General features: G+C 44.6%; 1 protein-coding gene across 1 annotated transcript in view; it reads left to right on the top strand.

Annotated features, from left to right (window-relative positions):
- The first annotated feature begins 1,379 nt into the window (after positions 1-1,379).
- RAB40B (RAB40B, member RAS oncogene family) overlaps positions 1,380-16,786 on the top strand; it is a 49,978-nt gene continuing 34,571 nt past the window's right edge. The window contains exon 1 of the mRNA XM_024217602.3: positions 1,380-1,886. Within this exon, the coding sequence (XP_024073370.1) occupies positions 1,745-1,886 (142 nt within the window). The 5' untranslated portion in view covers positions 1,380-1,744. The remainder of the gene's footprint in view (positions 1,887-16,786) is intronic.

Here is a 16,786-nt window from a genome sequence, read left to right as displayed (position 1 = left end):
GCAAGTGTGAAAAATCAGGACAGGGGTAATAGACGCCTATATAAGAAAAAGCCCCAAATACTGGGATGGTCCCTATAAAATAGGGACATCTGGTTACCCAACCTGATGGGCCGGGGGGAACGGGGTAATATGTCACACTAGTGGGGGGAGGCACTCAGAAAAGCAGCCAGTACCCAGCCCTTCAGGAGTTGTACCCACAGGATCAGGGCTGACAGGACCAATGGCTGCCCAGGCCTCAGGCCACAGTTGCTGTTTGGAGACTCCAAATGGCCAGGGCCAGCTGCCCATGTGGTCACAGCACTGCCCAGCCCTGGGAGTAGGGCTCTATTGAAGCCAATGGCTGCAGGTACAAACCCTTCAGCTGCACAGGACCCAGTTTGCTGTGAGTTGGCTTAGCCCCCTGCAGCCTCAAATCGCTGGCGTGGGAGTAGGCTGGGATCCCGGGGGCGGCGTCTGGATTCGAACCCACCGCTTCTGCTCTAGTTTAAATACTCCCAAAACTCTACTTTCAATGAAACAGGCCGCCCCGCTCCTGCAGGGGGCGTGGAAATCCGTGATCGACGGGCGACAGCATCAATAGCGCGGGAGAACTAGCCTAGCAACTGAGCCGCTGTGCCCCCATGGGAACAAGAGGAGGCGGGATTCCGAGTACCCTGCCCCCAATGGAGAAAGAGCAAGGCGGGGCTGAGGGTTTCGATAGCCCAATAGAAGAAGAGGCGGGCGAGGCTGGGAGATCCGTTGCCCAATGGAAAAAGAGGTGGGCGTGGCCCTTAGTGTAGTGCTGCAATAGAAGAAGAGATGGGCGGGGACCAGGATCCTGAGGCACCAATGGGAGCCGAGTTGGGTGGGGCCGGGTCTGCTGTCACGGTGCTGCGTGCTGGGGCAAAGCGGGGGTAGAGAGTCTGGGCCACTGCAGTGCCGAGCTCGCGGAGCTGAGGGGAGGTAGCGGGGACCTAGGATCGCGGCCAGGAGCAGTGCGAGACCCAGACCCGCGCTTCGCTCGCGGCCGGAGGGACCGAGCTCCAGCCCGGGCTGGGCACCGACTCCCCCGATCCCCTGGGGAGCCAGGGCGGTGGTGCCGGGACGGGGCGTCGCGCACCTGCACTTTGGAGCCCCGCGACTGGATCCCGCTTTGGCCCGGGCTTGTCCCGTGACCCCTCCGACAACAGGAGCCTCCTCCCTTCCATAGGCCACCCCCCCGCGGCTGCCCCCTGTGATAGCGGCCCGTCTCCCTGATAGGTCGCCACCCCTTCTCCTGTAGCGATAGACGCCTGCCTCTACTCTGTCATGACATGACGGGTGTCCCCGTTGCTCAGTAACTGCCCCCCGCTAGTGGGGGTGCTGGACCCCCAGCGCCATAGAGTGCGCGTCCCCAACTCCCTTGCTGCTGCTACTGCCTGTGTTGTGATACAGCAGCCAGCCCCCGTGCCTGTGTGAAGTTGGGCTGTAGCGAATGTCCCCAGGGTCACGCAGTCTGAGACCGTTCCCTGGCACCCGATGCGTTTTCATGTCGCAGTATATAGCCCTGCACCACCTGTTACCTCCTCCGTGCGTGGCTGGCGCCCCCTGCCCCATTGCAGCCTGCCCTGAGCGGTGGTGCTGTTGAACATGCCTCTGTTTGTCTCCTGTTGCTGTTTGCTGCTGCTGCTCCCACGGTGACTTTTTTCCTCCTGGGTTCCCGTGATGGGCTCTGGGAGCTGATTCGCCGGAGAGATTTTTTTTCGGGGGGTAAGGGAAAAAGAGGATGAGCCACGTGGGCAGCCCAGTGAAAGCCTATGACTTCTTGCTGAAATTTCTGCTGGTGGGGGACAGCGACGTGGGCAAAGGAGAGATCCTGGCTAGCCTGCAGGATGGAGCCACTGAATCACCCTATGGGTACAACATGGGTAAGTAGGACAGAGGCTATACCACTCCTGCAAGTGGTTTTTGAGATGGTAACTCGTTTCCCACTAGTTCCCTTCCCAGCCTCCGTTGTTCAGTGCTGCTAGGCTTCCCCTCGCTATGACAATGATGAACTTCTCTTCTGTAGCTTCAGTCTGCTGCTGCCTGTCTCCCTTTTAACTGTGTGTGCTCAAAGGCACCATTAGGCTATTCCAGATTCCAGCAATCAAATTCCATTGTGAATTAGAGAACTCACAATTGAATGGGAGGCAGAGGTACTATCTGGTGCACCTAAATCCTTAGACTGACAGTTGCCTGACACGTTTGAAACGGCCGCCTCCACATATCTCTCCTGATATGACTGTGATGTTCCCAGGCATAGTTGGAATGGGAAGAGTGCATGGAAAGTAGAGGAGGTGTGATGTTTTCCTGCACCTATGCTCTTGAAGAGGGGAGTAGAATCACTATTTATTTTGGTTTCAAATCCCATGCCAGCAAGTCTCTACTTCGAAACTACTTTGGGAGCTACGTCTTGAGAGACATGCTTCATCAATAGCAAGTAGAGATCGCTGGTCAAAGAAGTAGGGATCATCTTACCCAAGCTTAGGGTGACCAGACAGCAAATGTGAAAAATCGGGACAGGGGGTGGGGGCTAATAGGAGCCTATATAAGAAAAAGACCCAAAAATTGGGACTGTCCCAATAAAATCATGACATCTGGTCACCCTACCCAAGCTGTCCTAATAACAGCTTGTTCCGTGTTCCCTGTGACCAATAAGTAAAGAGGGGCATTGAGCATTGGTAGAGTCTTCTTTATTTATAAATTAGTCATTTGCAGCAGAATGTTTTTGGGGTGTTTGTTCCTCTGTGGAAGTGTTGCCATTAAAAGCAAACCATTTTTAAGGGATGGGCTATAACACTCTGAACCAACCTCCCTTTTACAAATTCATCACATATTTAACATGGTTGCATTTGGTATATATATTTTTAAAAGTATAACTAAATAAGCTGATATATATTATTTCTTTTAGCTGCAGACCCAGTAACTGTTGAAATAAACACACAGAGTCAATATTTTAGGATTGTGTGCTAAACAGAGATTCAAGGATGTGCTCATTATAATTTTTGTGCGTCACAAAAGTGTTTTTTTTTAAATTCTTATACAAAAATACTTATTCTAAAATGAATAGTCAGCAAATGATGCACTGATTGCAAAAAGCCAAAAAGGTGGATTACCCTTTTCTTCCCTTGTCCCTTACTTTTAAAATCACTCAGATTGGTAATGTAAGACTGATAAGTTGCAATGAAATGTTACCATATGTCAGTTTTATATTTTTGGTGTATAAAAAATGTGTGACGTCAGAACAGTGGCCCTCTAAGATGGGGTTTCTATTTGTAGTTTGTTCCTTCATTTAACCTTTTAAGGAATGAGACTGAAGAGCCCCCGTCAATACCAGATATATTTGCAAAGCAGAGAATTGTGAGCTACATAAACTGATTCAAAACTGAATTCTGATGGGTTGTGTGTAGGCAAAAGAGATGTCCTTTGTGGATTTTTTGTTTGATGTTTTGTTTTGATAGAACCCAACTCCGCTTCACAATTTAGCTCTTTTATAAAGGTATGTTATATGTTAGAACTGCAGTGGTCACCTTGCAAATTTGCTGACTGCCTTAAATGACTACCATTATCTTACCTCAGGTCTACACTACAAACTTGTATCTGTATAACTACGTCACTCAGAGGTGTGAAAAATCCACATCCCTGAGTGATGCAGTTATACCCACCTAACCCCCCGGTGAAGACAGTGCTATGACAAGAGGAGAACTGAGTATTTAATATTCCAAATAATATATGCCTGACCCAAAATCCATGGAAGCCAATGGAAAGATCCATACAGACTTCAATGCTCGGTGTATCAGGCCCATACTAAGGGCTTGTCTTCTTATACAGCACTGCACCAGTGCAGTGTGCCGCTCTAGCTCTTTAGTGAAGATGCTACTACACCGACGGCAGAGCTTCTCCTGTCAGCATCATTAATCCACCGGCGCGGCGCAAGAGGAGGTAACTATGTCAACGAGAGAAGCTCTCCCATCGGCATAAGAGTGTCTTCACTAACGTGCTACAATGGCACACTTCACTGCTACAGTGCTGTACATGAAGACAAGCCCTTAGTATGGGCCTGATACACCAAGCATTGAAGTCTGTATGGGTCGTTCCATTGGCTTCCGTGGGTTTTGAATCAGGCCCATATTATTTGGGATATTAAATACTAAGATAATAATACCTATTCAACCAAGGCAAAAACAGCATTTTTTTTCTTAAGAGCACTCATTGTATACTGTGTCTTTACATACAGAAGGCCACACTGAGCCAACTCTTCCGTCCCTGAATGTATCTTAATGTAAGTAAGAGAGAATGTTGAAATAGCTCCCAGTGTCACCAATCTTGCATCAGTCAGTTTTATGTAAAACTTCCATTGATTTTGGTTTGCTGGTAAAAATTCTCTACATTGTATAATATAACTAGCATAGCTTTCCTGTGAGTAGAGATCCTGGCAATCAAGTAATACAAATATTCTCTTGCAGCATTTCACTAGCACTCTGAACACATTTTGAAATCCGTTGTTTATGATTAATAATAATCATACACAAATGCACATAAGGCAGTAAGTTTACATATCACTTCACAAACAGATAAGACACCTTGACAGAGAAATTACACTCTAAATTATAAAGATTAAACAAACACAGTGGTTTGTGTCCACACAAGGGTAATAAATCAGAAGGAGAGTGAAGGAATTATTGGATATAAGAAGGAGAATGCTTGAAGAGGTGGGCCTGAAGAAGGAGTGTGGTTGGTGATTATTAGCAACAACAAGGGGGAAGGAACTTAAACCAGAATAGGGAAAGAAAATATTAAAGACTATTTAGATAAATTAGATGTATTTAAGTTAAAAGGGCCTAGTGCAATTCATGTTATGGTACTTAAGAAACTTGCTGAAGCAACCGTGGAACTATTTTAATGGTTATCTTTGAGAGCTAGGGATGAGTGAGGTCCCAGAGAACTGGAGAAGGGCAAACTTAGTACCTGTCTTTAAAAAGGAGAACAAAGAGGACCCAAGGAATTATAGAGCAGTCAGGCAACTTTGATACATGGAAAGATATTGGAAACATTATTAAACAATCAGTTTGTAAGCACCTGGAGTATGATAGGCTGATAAGTAATAGAGGTGGGTCCTATAACTATAGAGGTGAGACCTGAGATTGGATTTGAGGGAAGAGAGGTTAGCTGATGGATCAGCTCAAAGAGGGTGTTCCTTGGGTAAAGGTGATTTGCTAGAAGGCATGGAAAGGTTTGCGTGAAGATGACATGGGTGGAAGAGGCTGGCATTGATGGCAAAAGTAACAGAACAAAAAGCAAGGGAAGGGTGTGGGAAGAAAGGTCAAGAATTCTGTCTTGGCCATGTTAGGTTTAAGTTGACCATGTAATCTTCAAGAGATGTCAGAGAGACAGGATGCAGTCCCACACTAGATACCGGGGAGAGCTGTAAGTCATTGACATAAGATTGTCAAAACCAGATGGGCAGATGAGATTGCCCAGAGAGCTTGTAAAATGAGAATAGGAAGGGGGCCATATATCAAGTCCTATGTGACTCATATGGATAAAGGAGGAGGGGACTCCAAATGGGACACTGAAGGTATGATTAAAGAGGTAGAAGAAGAAGAACCAAGTGAGGACAAGTCATGATGGACGAGGGAAGACCAAGGTTTTAAAAATGTGATTAGCAGTGTCAAAAGCAGATGTGAGGTCTAAAAGGATGAGGATAGGAGTAGAGGCTCTGAGATTGGGCAAAATAGATAGAAATTCTGAGAACAGTTTCAATGTAGTAGCGAGGACAGAAGTCAAAGTGAAAGGGATTCATGAGTGAGCAGGAGGAAAGGAAGTTGAGGTATTGGTTGTAATGGCACATTTGATAAGTTTAAAGGTGAAGGGAGTTGGGGCAATAGTTGGCAAGAGAGGTGGGCTGAAGGGTGGATTCTTTAAGGATTGGGAAGATGGGCATTATGTGAGCAGCCAGCTCTCTGCAGATCACCCATGGTCCACAGGTCAGTTAGAGCACCTGTAGTTAAGTAGTCATAGTAAGCTTAGTTTCCCTGAGGTCTGTCTTTGCACTTTGTCCTGAAGGACAGATGTATTGTGAGGCCCTGAGTTGCCTTAGCAGTATGTTTAAAGAGGCATTCCATTTGTTTACATCAGTGCAATCCTAAATGTTTCTCTCTTCATTAGTGGGGAATTTCAAACTTAAAAACAATTCTAAAAGTCCTGGTAGCTGTTCCTTTCTCAGTACTCTGAAAGAAAGCAAAGCTCTATTTGAACTGATCTACTTGCTGCTAAAACTGGGGGAGTAAATGCAAATGGTTTGAATGGCAATACATTACTGATTCTGCCTGTGCTGTATTAGAACGATCTTTGGTAAATAAAACTGCAGTGTTTTCCACTTATGTAACTAGCTTTCAGTTTATGCTCCTGAATTCCTATGAGCATTGCTTAGCGGGGTTGTGGATGCAGCCTGCTGGGTTGAGTTTAAAAGTTTTTCCAGGAGTGTGTCTGTGAGCAAGAAACTACTAAAACCATTGTAAAGAAATCTTAGTCCACGTGTTTATTTTTTTTTTAATTACCCTTTTTATGTAAAGGAGAGCTTCTCTGTTGTTGCCTAAACATCAATGTTCTTACACAGAGCCTTGCTCATGAACTAGTGTAAATTATATGTTGCTGATGTTGTAATTGGACAGTTTGCATGACTGACATTTTCAGCGACTCACAAACAAATGAAAGGTTGCATTATGGGTATTTTAGGTATGACTCTAATACTCTTGCATCTGAAATGAGGATTTATGAGGGAGGGCACAAAGAGAGAAATCCACTCACGAATGAATGTGGACCTAAGCCTTAATTTCTACAGAACATAAATCTTCATTATTAAAAAGAAGTTCTTAGCCACTATAATTGCATAGATCCCTTTCCAAATGTAAATGAATGCAGTGATGTCTTTCTGAGTTTGCAGGACTCAGGTGCCTCTGCTGCTGCTCATAGTGGCAGAGTTAAATGAACATATTAGAGAGACAAACTGGGTGAGGTAATACCTTTTATTGGACCAACTTCTGTTGGTGAGAGAGACAAGCTTTTGAGCTACATTGAATTCTTCCTCAGGTCTGTGAAAGGTACGAGTGTCATGGCTAAATACTAGGTCAAACAGATAGAATATGCACTAACTACTTATGTGAAACTAAGGGACCATTCAAGGTGAATTAGGCCATTAAGACCTGTGCAGTCACAGGACAAAAAAAGTGGGATTAGTGGGTTAAAGATTGTTGTAATAAGCCATAATTTATGTCTTTATTAAGAACATGATTTTTAATGTCTAGCAAAGTTACGAATTTAAGCTTCCAGGATCATCTTTTGAAAGTGCTGTGCAGGTTTCCTTTGAGGATGAGGACTGATAGGTCAGATATAGAGTGATCACTTTGTGCAAAGTGTTCACCCACAGGTGATAGGGTGTTTTTTTTCACCTATCCACCCCTAATACATTGTCAGACTCCTCATCAGAAGCAAGCTCCACACAGACCAGGACACATCAGTCAAAGCAGCACCAGATCCTGCGAGAACAAAAGATGCAAAATGTGCAGACATATCTGTCATGCTGTCTGGAGTGGTTCATGCCTGTGAGTGCCTACCCCAGGACAGACTGTCAAAAACAGGGCAGACACCCAAAACTAGTGGTGTGTTCTATAATTAGATTTCACCAACCCAGTGACAAATGTCAACTCCTGGGTCATTATAACAGTCATACCATGGAGTCACAGACAGTCCCTTTAGACTCTCCAGTCTATCTTGCCACCCAGACAAACTGCACTAGTGATAATTGGTCACTTACACCAAAAATCCCAGCATATTCAGTTGTGGGCGGCCAGTATAATAGGCCAAGGGAGGCTAAGCATTTCTAAAGAGGACGTGGTGCACCTCCCTTTGGAAGTGCGGCAGCCTACCGGGTTTAGAGCACCATTGCTGAAAGGGCACTCAGGCTGTGGCCTTGCCCACATTCCACCCTGTGGTCCCACCTGTGCTGCTCCTCTTCCCACCCCTGTTCTGCCTCTTCCCCCAAGGCCTCCCCCACCTGCCACTCACACGTCTCTGTCCCCAGCAAGTGTGTGTGGGAGGTTTTGGGGGAAGGTGCAAAGAGGCGCGAGTGGCAGGGGGGCCACCCTCAGAGGAAGGGGCAAAGAGGCGCTAGCAGGGGGGGTCTTGAAGGAAGGGGCGAAGTGGAGTGAACCAGGAACCGCAATGGCAAAAGCAGCAGCATGTCGATCCTATCTCCTAGAACTGGAAGGGACCCTGAAAGGTCATCAAGTCCAGCCCCCTGCCTTCATTAGCAGGACCAAATACTGTTTTTATGCCCCAGATCCCTAAGTGGTCCCCTCAAGGATTAAACTCACAACCCTGGGTTTAACAGGCCAATGCTCAAACCACTGAGCTATCCCTCCCCCAGATCTGCCGCTCCCAGGAGCCAGCGCCCTGTGCCAGCAGCTCCTCCATCATGGTCTTACCTCCCCCAGTCCTGCCCACTGGGGCAGGCACCACCTCACCAGCAGCTGTCCCTGTTTGCGCTAGTGTGTGCAAGCGGCTTGCACACCCCTGGACAGGAGTCCCTTCCATGCAATGGTCTGAGTCTCCTGTCTGGGGGCGTGTGAGCAGCTCGCACACACTAGCATGACACAGTGCCAGGGAGTCTGGTGCCCGCCCCAGTTGGTGGGGCTGGGAGCAGTATGGCCACGCCAGAGGAGGTGCCGGCACGGGACACTGATTCCTGGGAGCGGCAGCCCGACACGCTGCTGCTTTTGCCTGGTTCCTGGTAGAGCTCTGCAGATACCAATTTATATCTGCGGATATACATTTTGTATACACACAGGGCTCTAGCAAAGAGGTGGGAGCAGCAGGGAGGTTTTAGGGGAGGGGGCGGAGCAGGAGTGGGCCTCAGGGTGGAGCAGGGGTGGAGCATGGGCAGGGCCTCGGGTCGGAGCAGGGGCTGTGGCACCCCATTTCTAGGAAGCTTCTGGCGCTCCCGCCCAACCTCCCCAAATGAGGGAGTCATGCACCGCCTATGCTCCCAGTCCCAAGAAACTAGTCACTTACCCCAGATCAATTGGTATCCTAGATTTTACACCAAAGACAATGCCTGTAGCCAATCCTGTAATAAACTTTCTAAAAGTTTATTAACTAGAAAAAAGAAATGAGACATGTAGCAACCATGTAACAATTTTACATGGTTGCTACAATATGGGAAAACAGACTAGTGCATGCAGGCTCTAATTCACTGTAGAGGAGGCTGGGGTTGGGGCAGGATTGCAAAATCCCCTTCCTTTCCTCCCCTCCCCTCACAGCAACCCTGAGGCCGAGGAAGGGGTAGAATAATGAAGAAGCCCTCATTCTGCACCTTCATATCAACCAGGGAGCTCTGGAAAGGAAAGAGAAGGGAGCTTTATCAGAACCATACTAGCAAAGGGTTGGCATGAAAGATGGAGCATGTAAGTATGGTCCACGAAGAACTCCTTGGTAGAAAACCTCCCATTCTCCCAGAGTCAGGGATAGTGAGGGCTAGTTAGTAGGTTTAATTCTTGGGGTAATATATGTCTGGTAGATTTTCCAAATCCTCCTTGAAATCAGAATTGCAATTCTCAGCAGACTGACTCTGCACTAGATTCGAAAAAGCAGTCTCACCCAGTAAAGAACTTATGAGAAATTCTATAAATTCGGGTTTATAGAGATTTAAATCTGCTTTTGAGTGTCATTAAATTATCCTTCAGAATTAAATTTAAGAGAGATAATTGCCTTTAAACTGAAACATGAAACCTCAGATTTGCTGTCATTGGGTTGACCAATATTTTGGTGTTTAGCATTTAGTTTTTATCCACTGTATTTTTAGTTTTGCTTTCATACTAGAAAAGAGAAAACTGAATTTGCACTAAGACTGCTTGGCATGAAAAGCTAATGTAATTCTCATCCAAACTTGTGTTCCTCCTAAATCCTTCTCTATATGGAACATCAGATTTAAAATCTATGAGCTTTGACTCTCTCTCCCTCTTGCTCTGTTCCCTCAATCACCATCTCCTTTCTCCTTAATTTCGTATCACATTGTCTATTATTCCCATAACCTCCATCTGTCCTAAAATCATGGGCTCCTCGGAGCAGGGACCATCCTTCCTAAATGTTTGAAAAGTGCCCAGCATTTAGGTGTCGTTACCATTAATAAATTATCAGGTGCAAGCAGTTGGCACCTGCATGGGTTGGGGGAACTGGACGATGCTGAATGGGAACCTTAATCCAAACCTATCCCTGTCATTCTTGCCTGAGTTGCTACAAATTCTTTCTACTCTCAAAACAGGACTGGAATCTAGTTTGAAATTTTTTTGTCATATTTTGAAGATTGCAGACTTTTTTGCTAATTCACTTTTTATTTCTCAGGCATATAACCTGATTGGTCTTTTCCAAAATTTGATATGCAGCAACACATAGAGAAAACTCAAGATGTCCCAATTCCCAGAACCCTCCTTAAGCCACGTGGCAAAGAAGGCTTTGGCATTTCCTCATTCCAGGCTTCAAGCAACATGACACAATCTATAGCTGTTATGCAGGTCAATAGACTTTACAGAGCTTGTAACGGAATCATGTCTGTATCTTCAGCTTTCATTACTAAAGGAAATAGAAGACAGACCTTCATCTTACTTAGGCAAGGTAGTCACAGGGACCCATATCTCTTCCAGCCTTGTGCAGAGACTAGTTTTTTTGTTGCTTCACTGCACACCACATTCTTCCCACTTTGACTCTTCTGTTGATCATCTATCTGTCCTGACATGGTGTAGCTCAGGTACGTCGGTGTGATAGTATCTATTCCTCCATACATTAGGTGTATGCCACAGCACCATATTTCAGCATAGGACAGGATGTTTAGACGAATGCTTCTCAACCAAATTGATCAGTAGGCTTATATTGTCTGTGCCCCCTTCAAAAACATGGTAGTTTGTTTAAGTGGATCATTTAAATGATTAACCTTTAAAATACCTGATTTTCACGAATATCGTTTTTGACTTAACTGACTTTTCCCCTAACTTACCTTTTTCAAAATGAAATGTGTCTTTGATCAAATATATTCTACATGATGTAGTATTTTAGAAGAATAATGAGGTGCTAAAATCTGACACTGGTGTAGTGTTTCTTATCTCAGATTCTGTTACTAAATTCACACAAGTGACTTTAATTTGCTATTATTACACGTAGCACCTAAGGTTATTTTAACTGAAAGACACTAAAGAAAAATACAGTAGTTTTCTTTTTTCCCCCAGTTTACTTTGTGCATTCAACATCTCTCTGCATGTAGCCAATTTCAGCTTTTGTCATGTGCAATCAGTCTCCCTGTTGCTTGTGTAGGTTTTTCACAGCTGCAAGAGAGAGAAAAACATGGGGGAAAAGCAGTTGTAAAAACACAAAATTGGCAAGGGGCTTAGGACAGGTACACTATTTGAAAGTATCTTGAACTTTTAAAAAAATAATCAGACTTCAATCTAACCGTGTCCCATTAAACCAACTAGGACTGAACTCTGACTCAGGCTGAATGTGGGCCAGTGTATTGGCTAATTTTTAATGTGTTGCTGGAGCCTATTTGTTTTCAGATTTGAACTCTAAATGGAAAATATCTGAGATCATTGGCTTGAAAAGCAGAAATCAACTTACTAATGTTATGTCTTCACTAGCAACGTGACTGCGCTTTAACGTGGCTGTGTAGTCACGGCACCAGCCCTGGGAGAGCTTCACAAGGGGAGTAGCTACCAGTGCTGGGAGCATGGCTGCCAGCGCTGGTGCGCTATCTACACTGTCACTTTACAGTGCTGAAACTTGCAGCGCTCAGGGGGGTGTTTTTTCACCCCCCTGAGCGAGAAAGTTGCAGCGCTGTAAAGTGGCAGTGTAGACAAGGCCTTAGAATGTTTTATTTGTGTCAGGCTCTTACTCGGATTCTCTGGATTGTTTGTTTTCTCAAACTCAGGTTGAGAATTGTGAGGAAGAAATAATACTGGGTTAAATATTTACCCAATATGAGCTGGGTGTGTTTGCCTTAGTTTTTTTTTTTAAAGAACATTTGCACTTTTACCTGGTGTGGAGAATCTACTTATATAATAGTCCCAACATGTTTCTTTTTGGTTGGCTATTGTGAAAACCACCTAGGTGGCTGAATTTTTCAATTGGGAACCCAAAACTGTTTAGTGATTAAGTGGGTTATACACAAGTAAATAATAGTTTTTTCTCTTTTCTGTTTTCATCTGTTGTAATACATAAGTATCATAGTCTAGCCAACTATTGTTAATGCAGAATTACGATTGAGAAGAAAACACTCAGTTCCAGAGTTAAGACTGAAGTTTAACACTAACTTGCCCCCTATTCATACATCTTAATTATGGCTTATTTATTAGTATTGAAAGAAAAATTGTAAGTAGTATAATGTAATAATACAACAACCCATAATGCCCAGTCTTACATTCAGTGCCATAAATTATAACCAAGTACATACTACTTTAATGTTTGGCTTGTTTAAATGAGATCTACAAAATTGGCTCTGCATAGTTTTGAATATGAATTGATAGCCTTTAAACCTTTATTTATTATAATAGTACCTAGGAGCCTCAGTGATGGACCAGGACCTCATTGTGTTAAACAGTGTATGAACACAGAACAAAAAGACAATCTCTGGCTATGTTTACACTAGAGACCTTACAGCAGCACAGCTGTACCGCTGCAGATGCAAGGTCTCCCATGTAGCCACTCTCTACTGACGGGAGAGAGCTCTCCCACTGGCATAATTAAACCACCCCTAACATGTGGCAGTAGCTATATTGGTGGGAGAGCGTCTCCTGCTGACATAGCACTGTCTACACTTGTGCATTTGTCAGTGAAACTTACGTCGATCGGGGTGTGTTGTTGTTTTTTTTTACACCCCGACCAACAAAAGTTTTACTGACACAAGTACTAGTGTAGATATAGTCTCTGCCTCACCTTTAATTTGGAGGCTTGTGGCTTTAAACATGGGTGACTTTAAACTTTCACCTAGAGTCCACACATGCTAACTCACAAAATGCTCCACCCACCCACTGTCACAATTTTCCCTTTCTTCCATATCTCACGAAAGAGAGGAGAGTTAAGATCTCATGCATAGTTAAACTGTCTTAATACTTTACAACAGCTTGTGGCAGTGGACAAGAAGATGGTGTCTCATCTGGACTGGGATAGGGAGGAGAGAGAAAATTGTGTTGGTAGCAGAATTTGGAGGGGCTATGTAAGCTGGATCCAATGTGCTGAAGTACAAAGGCCCCGGGCTATAACGTGTACTACCCACTCTTGGTATAATTACATTCCTGTCTGACATGTTAATTAGGCTGTTAATCTGTCTGTACACTGGTCATGGGCTTATATTTGTCAGCTGTCTTTAGCCAGTAGTACCGTATTCGTGCCGCTTTCATTAAAACATGGGTTTTAAACCAAAAAGGCAAATCCTTAGAGAACTGGTGAGTTCTCAGGTAGGTACATGTAATGTGGAGATTGGTGAGGTCGGTAGGGCAGTCTCTGCAGGGTGAAGAAGGCGAGTCTTTGGCAACTGTGACAGGGAGGGGCAAGATTTAGAAATGTAATTTCCATATAAAAGCACCTTCTGCAAGCACAGTAATTTGTGATTGCTGTGTAGGCAGAGACACAGCTGTGATAAAGGGCGTTGAGTTTTGTTGTTGGGGCGGACCGGGAAATGGGAGAGCTATTTATTTCTCATGAGAAATTGGCTTTCTGGTTATAGTATGACTTTAACACTTCGCTGCAACTTGAGTTGTTCACAGCTTTTGATGTTGAAATACATGGTAGAAGCAAATTCTCTCACCCTACATATAATTAACAAATGTGACAGAAGTTTGAAATAAATGTAATAAATCAATTTCAAAAGGGGATGGTAACTAAGCAATAATTGGTGAGCCAAGGGTAGAAAATATACACAGTTTAGGTGGACCAATAGTATTGCTTCAAAATCATAAGAGAATATTAAAATCTTGCCTGAGCATGAAGAAATCCTAGTTTCAAGGCTGCTGGTAACCTACTCCATGAGGTGAAATGAGTGAGCTCAGAGTGATTCTTGTAGCAGAAATTTTCTATAAAAGCTCTCCAAACAAGCAACTAGGGTTGGATGGAGTGCCTGTGTTGGGAGGGCTGCTATCCAACACGAGGGTAACAAGACTCAGGGTAAAAAATGACTAGAGATCCTAAGCCTCATAGACTTTCAATGGGACTTGGGTGACTATGTGGCTAGTTCATTTTTGAAAGTGGACTTAGGCTCCTAATTCATTTAAGTGCTTTTGGAAGGTTTTACCTAGGTCTGTTCTCTTAGGGAAGAGCAGTATAAAATTATAATGAAATAAAAAAGCCACTTTGGTTTCTTTAATACAAGAAAAAACAGAATTTGATGACTTCTTCTGGAGCATTCAACATTGACCAGAGTAAGTGGATGACTGGTTAGTTTGTGTAGCCGTTCCTGTGATCCTAATTCATAAATGCACACTACATTAATGCAGCTTCAATATTGAGATTTTGGAGCCAGGGAGGCTGCCTGCAGACTCTGGCAGACAGCACGGCATCGATTTATGTTTGGAAGATCAGTTTTATAACCCTGAGTCCTAGAGACATTCATTTTGTTAAATGGCAGTTCGTATTCTTCTGCACAAGCTGATGGTTTCGGCTTCCACTCTTGCTAGGGAAAACAAATGAAATTTTCCAGTTCAGCTCATTCATCAGTAAATAAATGAAATTAAATGCACTTGTACTTTTTTGCTCTGATATGCAAGTCTTTTATCTGAGGCCCTTTTTAAATAATAGTGGTGCGTTGGAAGGTGTTATTGGCGGCCAGCAAGTGGGTCTTTGGTCATTAGACAATCACTAACCTGGTTGGGGGTGTGCTAAGCGCCCTTCTTTTAGACTAAACGGAAGGAGCAATTAAGCCCTTTTACATAATGATGGCTAGAAACAATAAGAGGTTACGGGCCAAGGCAGTTGGCTGCATGGCAAAGCCTGAGCAGTGGGGAGGGATAGCTCAGTGGTTTGAGCATTGGCCTGCTAAACCCAGGGTTGTGAGTTCAATCCTTGAGGGGGCCATTTAGGGAACTGGGGCAAAAATCTGTCTGGGGATTGGTCCTGCTTTGCGCAGGGGGTTGGACTAGATGACCTCCGGAGGTCCCTTCCAAACCTGATATTCTATGATTCTATGAATACCCCAAAGTCAGAAGATTCAAAGTTATGTTTCCCATAGCACCAGTAACTAGGGTCTCTCTTCACATATGCAGTTTATTCTTATTCATATAGTGTGAACGTCAATGCCTTAAATCTGCCTGTTAACCACAGTAGCTTCTGTAAAAATGCCATGCACTCTTGAAGTGCAAGTAACTAACATACTTCTCTGACGTATTGTATCTACTAAGGGACAACCCATCCTAAATGCTCAATTACTAAGGGACAATCTACACTCATTCCTATATTTGCTTTCTACAACTAACTGTCTGTATAACTTTTCATTAGTGATGTACCTGAGTATTCAGTTTCTAATATCCAAAGTATATTGTTAAATTTATCTAAATTGGGGTTATTGCAGATTATGTACTACATGTATCCTATGAGTTTTTTAAACAAACTTTGTATTTGTGGATAATTTAAGCACTATACCCAGATGTACAGACACTCTTTTCTCAACCTGTGTATTATATAATTTTAACATTAGCTTTAATAAAAATTTTAAATCTGTGGAGAGACAACCTTGTCCGTCTGTCATAAGAATGAGACCAAGCCTGTATTCTAAATCCAATCTTTCACTTTGTTTATTGTAGGAGACGGAAAAGACTCTGCTAAAAATGTTTGTGATTACCATTAGGATGGAATATAACGTAAAAAAGGAAGTAATTAGATGGTTTTGAAGTTAGTAGTTAAATTAACTAACCCCTTGCATACTTGAAAAAATGGTTTTGGTTTCCAGAGTCCCTATACTTAACCTTTGCATGTCTAGATGTTAGTTGGCAAATGCCTGAACAAAGGGTTTTTACATCTTTACGTATACTGTCTTAACTTATTTCTTCTAAGTAAGTTTCCCAGTATTTTTCCTAACATTGTTATTTATTGTATCATCCGTAGGGTTACCATATTTCAGCAAGCAAAAAAGAGGACGGGAGGAGCCCCGCCCTAGCTCCGCCCCCGTCCTGCCCTGCCCCTCCCACTTCCCGCCCCCCTCAGAACCCCCAACCCTCCCCCCAGCTCCTTGTCCCCTGACTGCCCCCTCCTGGGACCCCTGCCCCTAACTGCCCCCCAGGACTCCACCCCCTATCTAAGCCTCCCTGCCTCTTGTCCCCTGACTGCCCCCTCCTGAGACCCTCCCCCCATCCTAACTGGCCCCCTAGGACCCTACCCCCTACCTGTACCCTGACTGCCCCAACCCTTATCCACACCCCCACCCCCAGACAGACCCCTGGGACTCCCACGCCCCATCCAACCACTCCCCACCCCCTGACAGCCCCCTCCAGAACTCCCGACCCATCTAAACCCCTCTGCTCCTTGTCCTATTGACTGCTCCGATCCCTCTCCCCACTCCTGCCCCCTGACAGCCCCCCCCAGAACTCCCAACCCCCCCCCTCGCTCCTTGTCCCCTGACTGTCCCCTCCTGGGACCCCTGCTCCTAACTGCCTTCCAGAACCCCACCCCCTACCTAAGCCTCCCTGTTCCTTATCCCCTAACTGCCCCCTCCTAAGACCCCCCCCAACTGCCCCCCAGGACCCTACCCCCT

Source organism: Terrapene carolina, unplaced genomic scaffold (genome assembly GCF_002925995.2).
Source record: "Terrapene carolina triunguis isolate 2854851 unplaced genomic scaffold, T_m_triunguis-2.0 Scaffold192, whole genome shotgun sequence".
Taxonomy (NCBI): domain Eukaryota; kingdom Metazoa; phylum Chordata; order Testudines; family Emydidae; genus Terrapene; species Terrapene triunguis.
The sequence above is the reverse complement of the archived record's forward strand: the minus strand, read 5'-3'. Positions and strand labels throughout refer to the sequence as shown.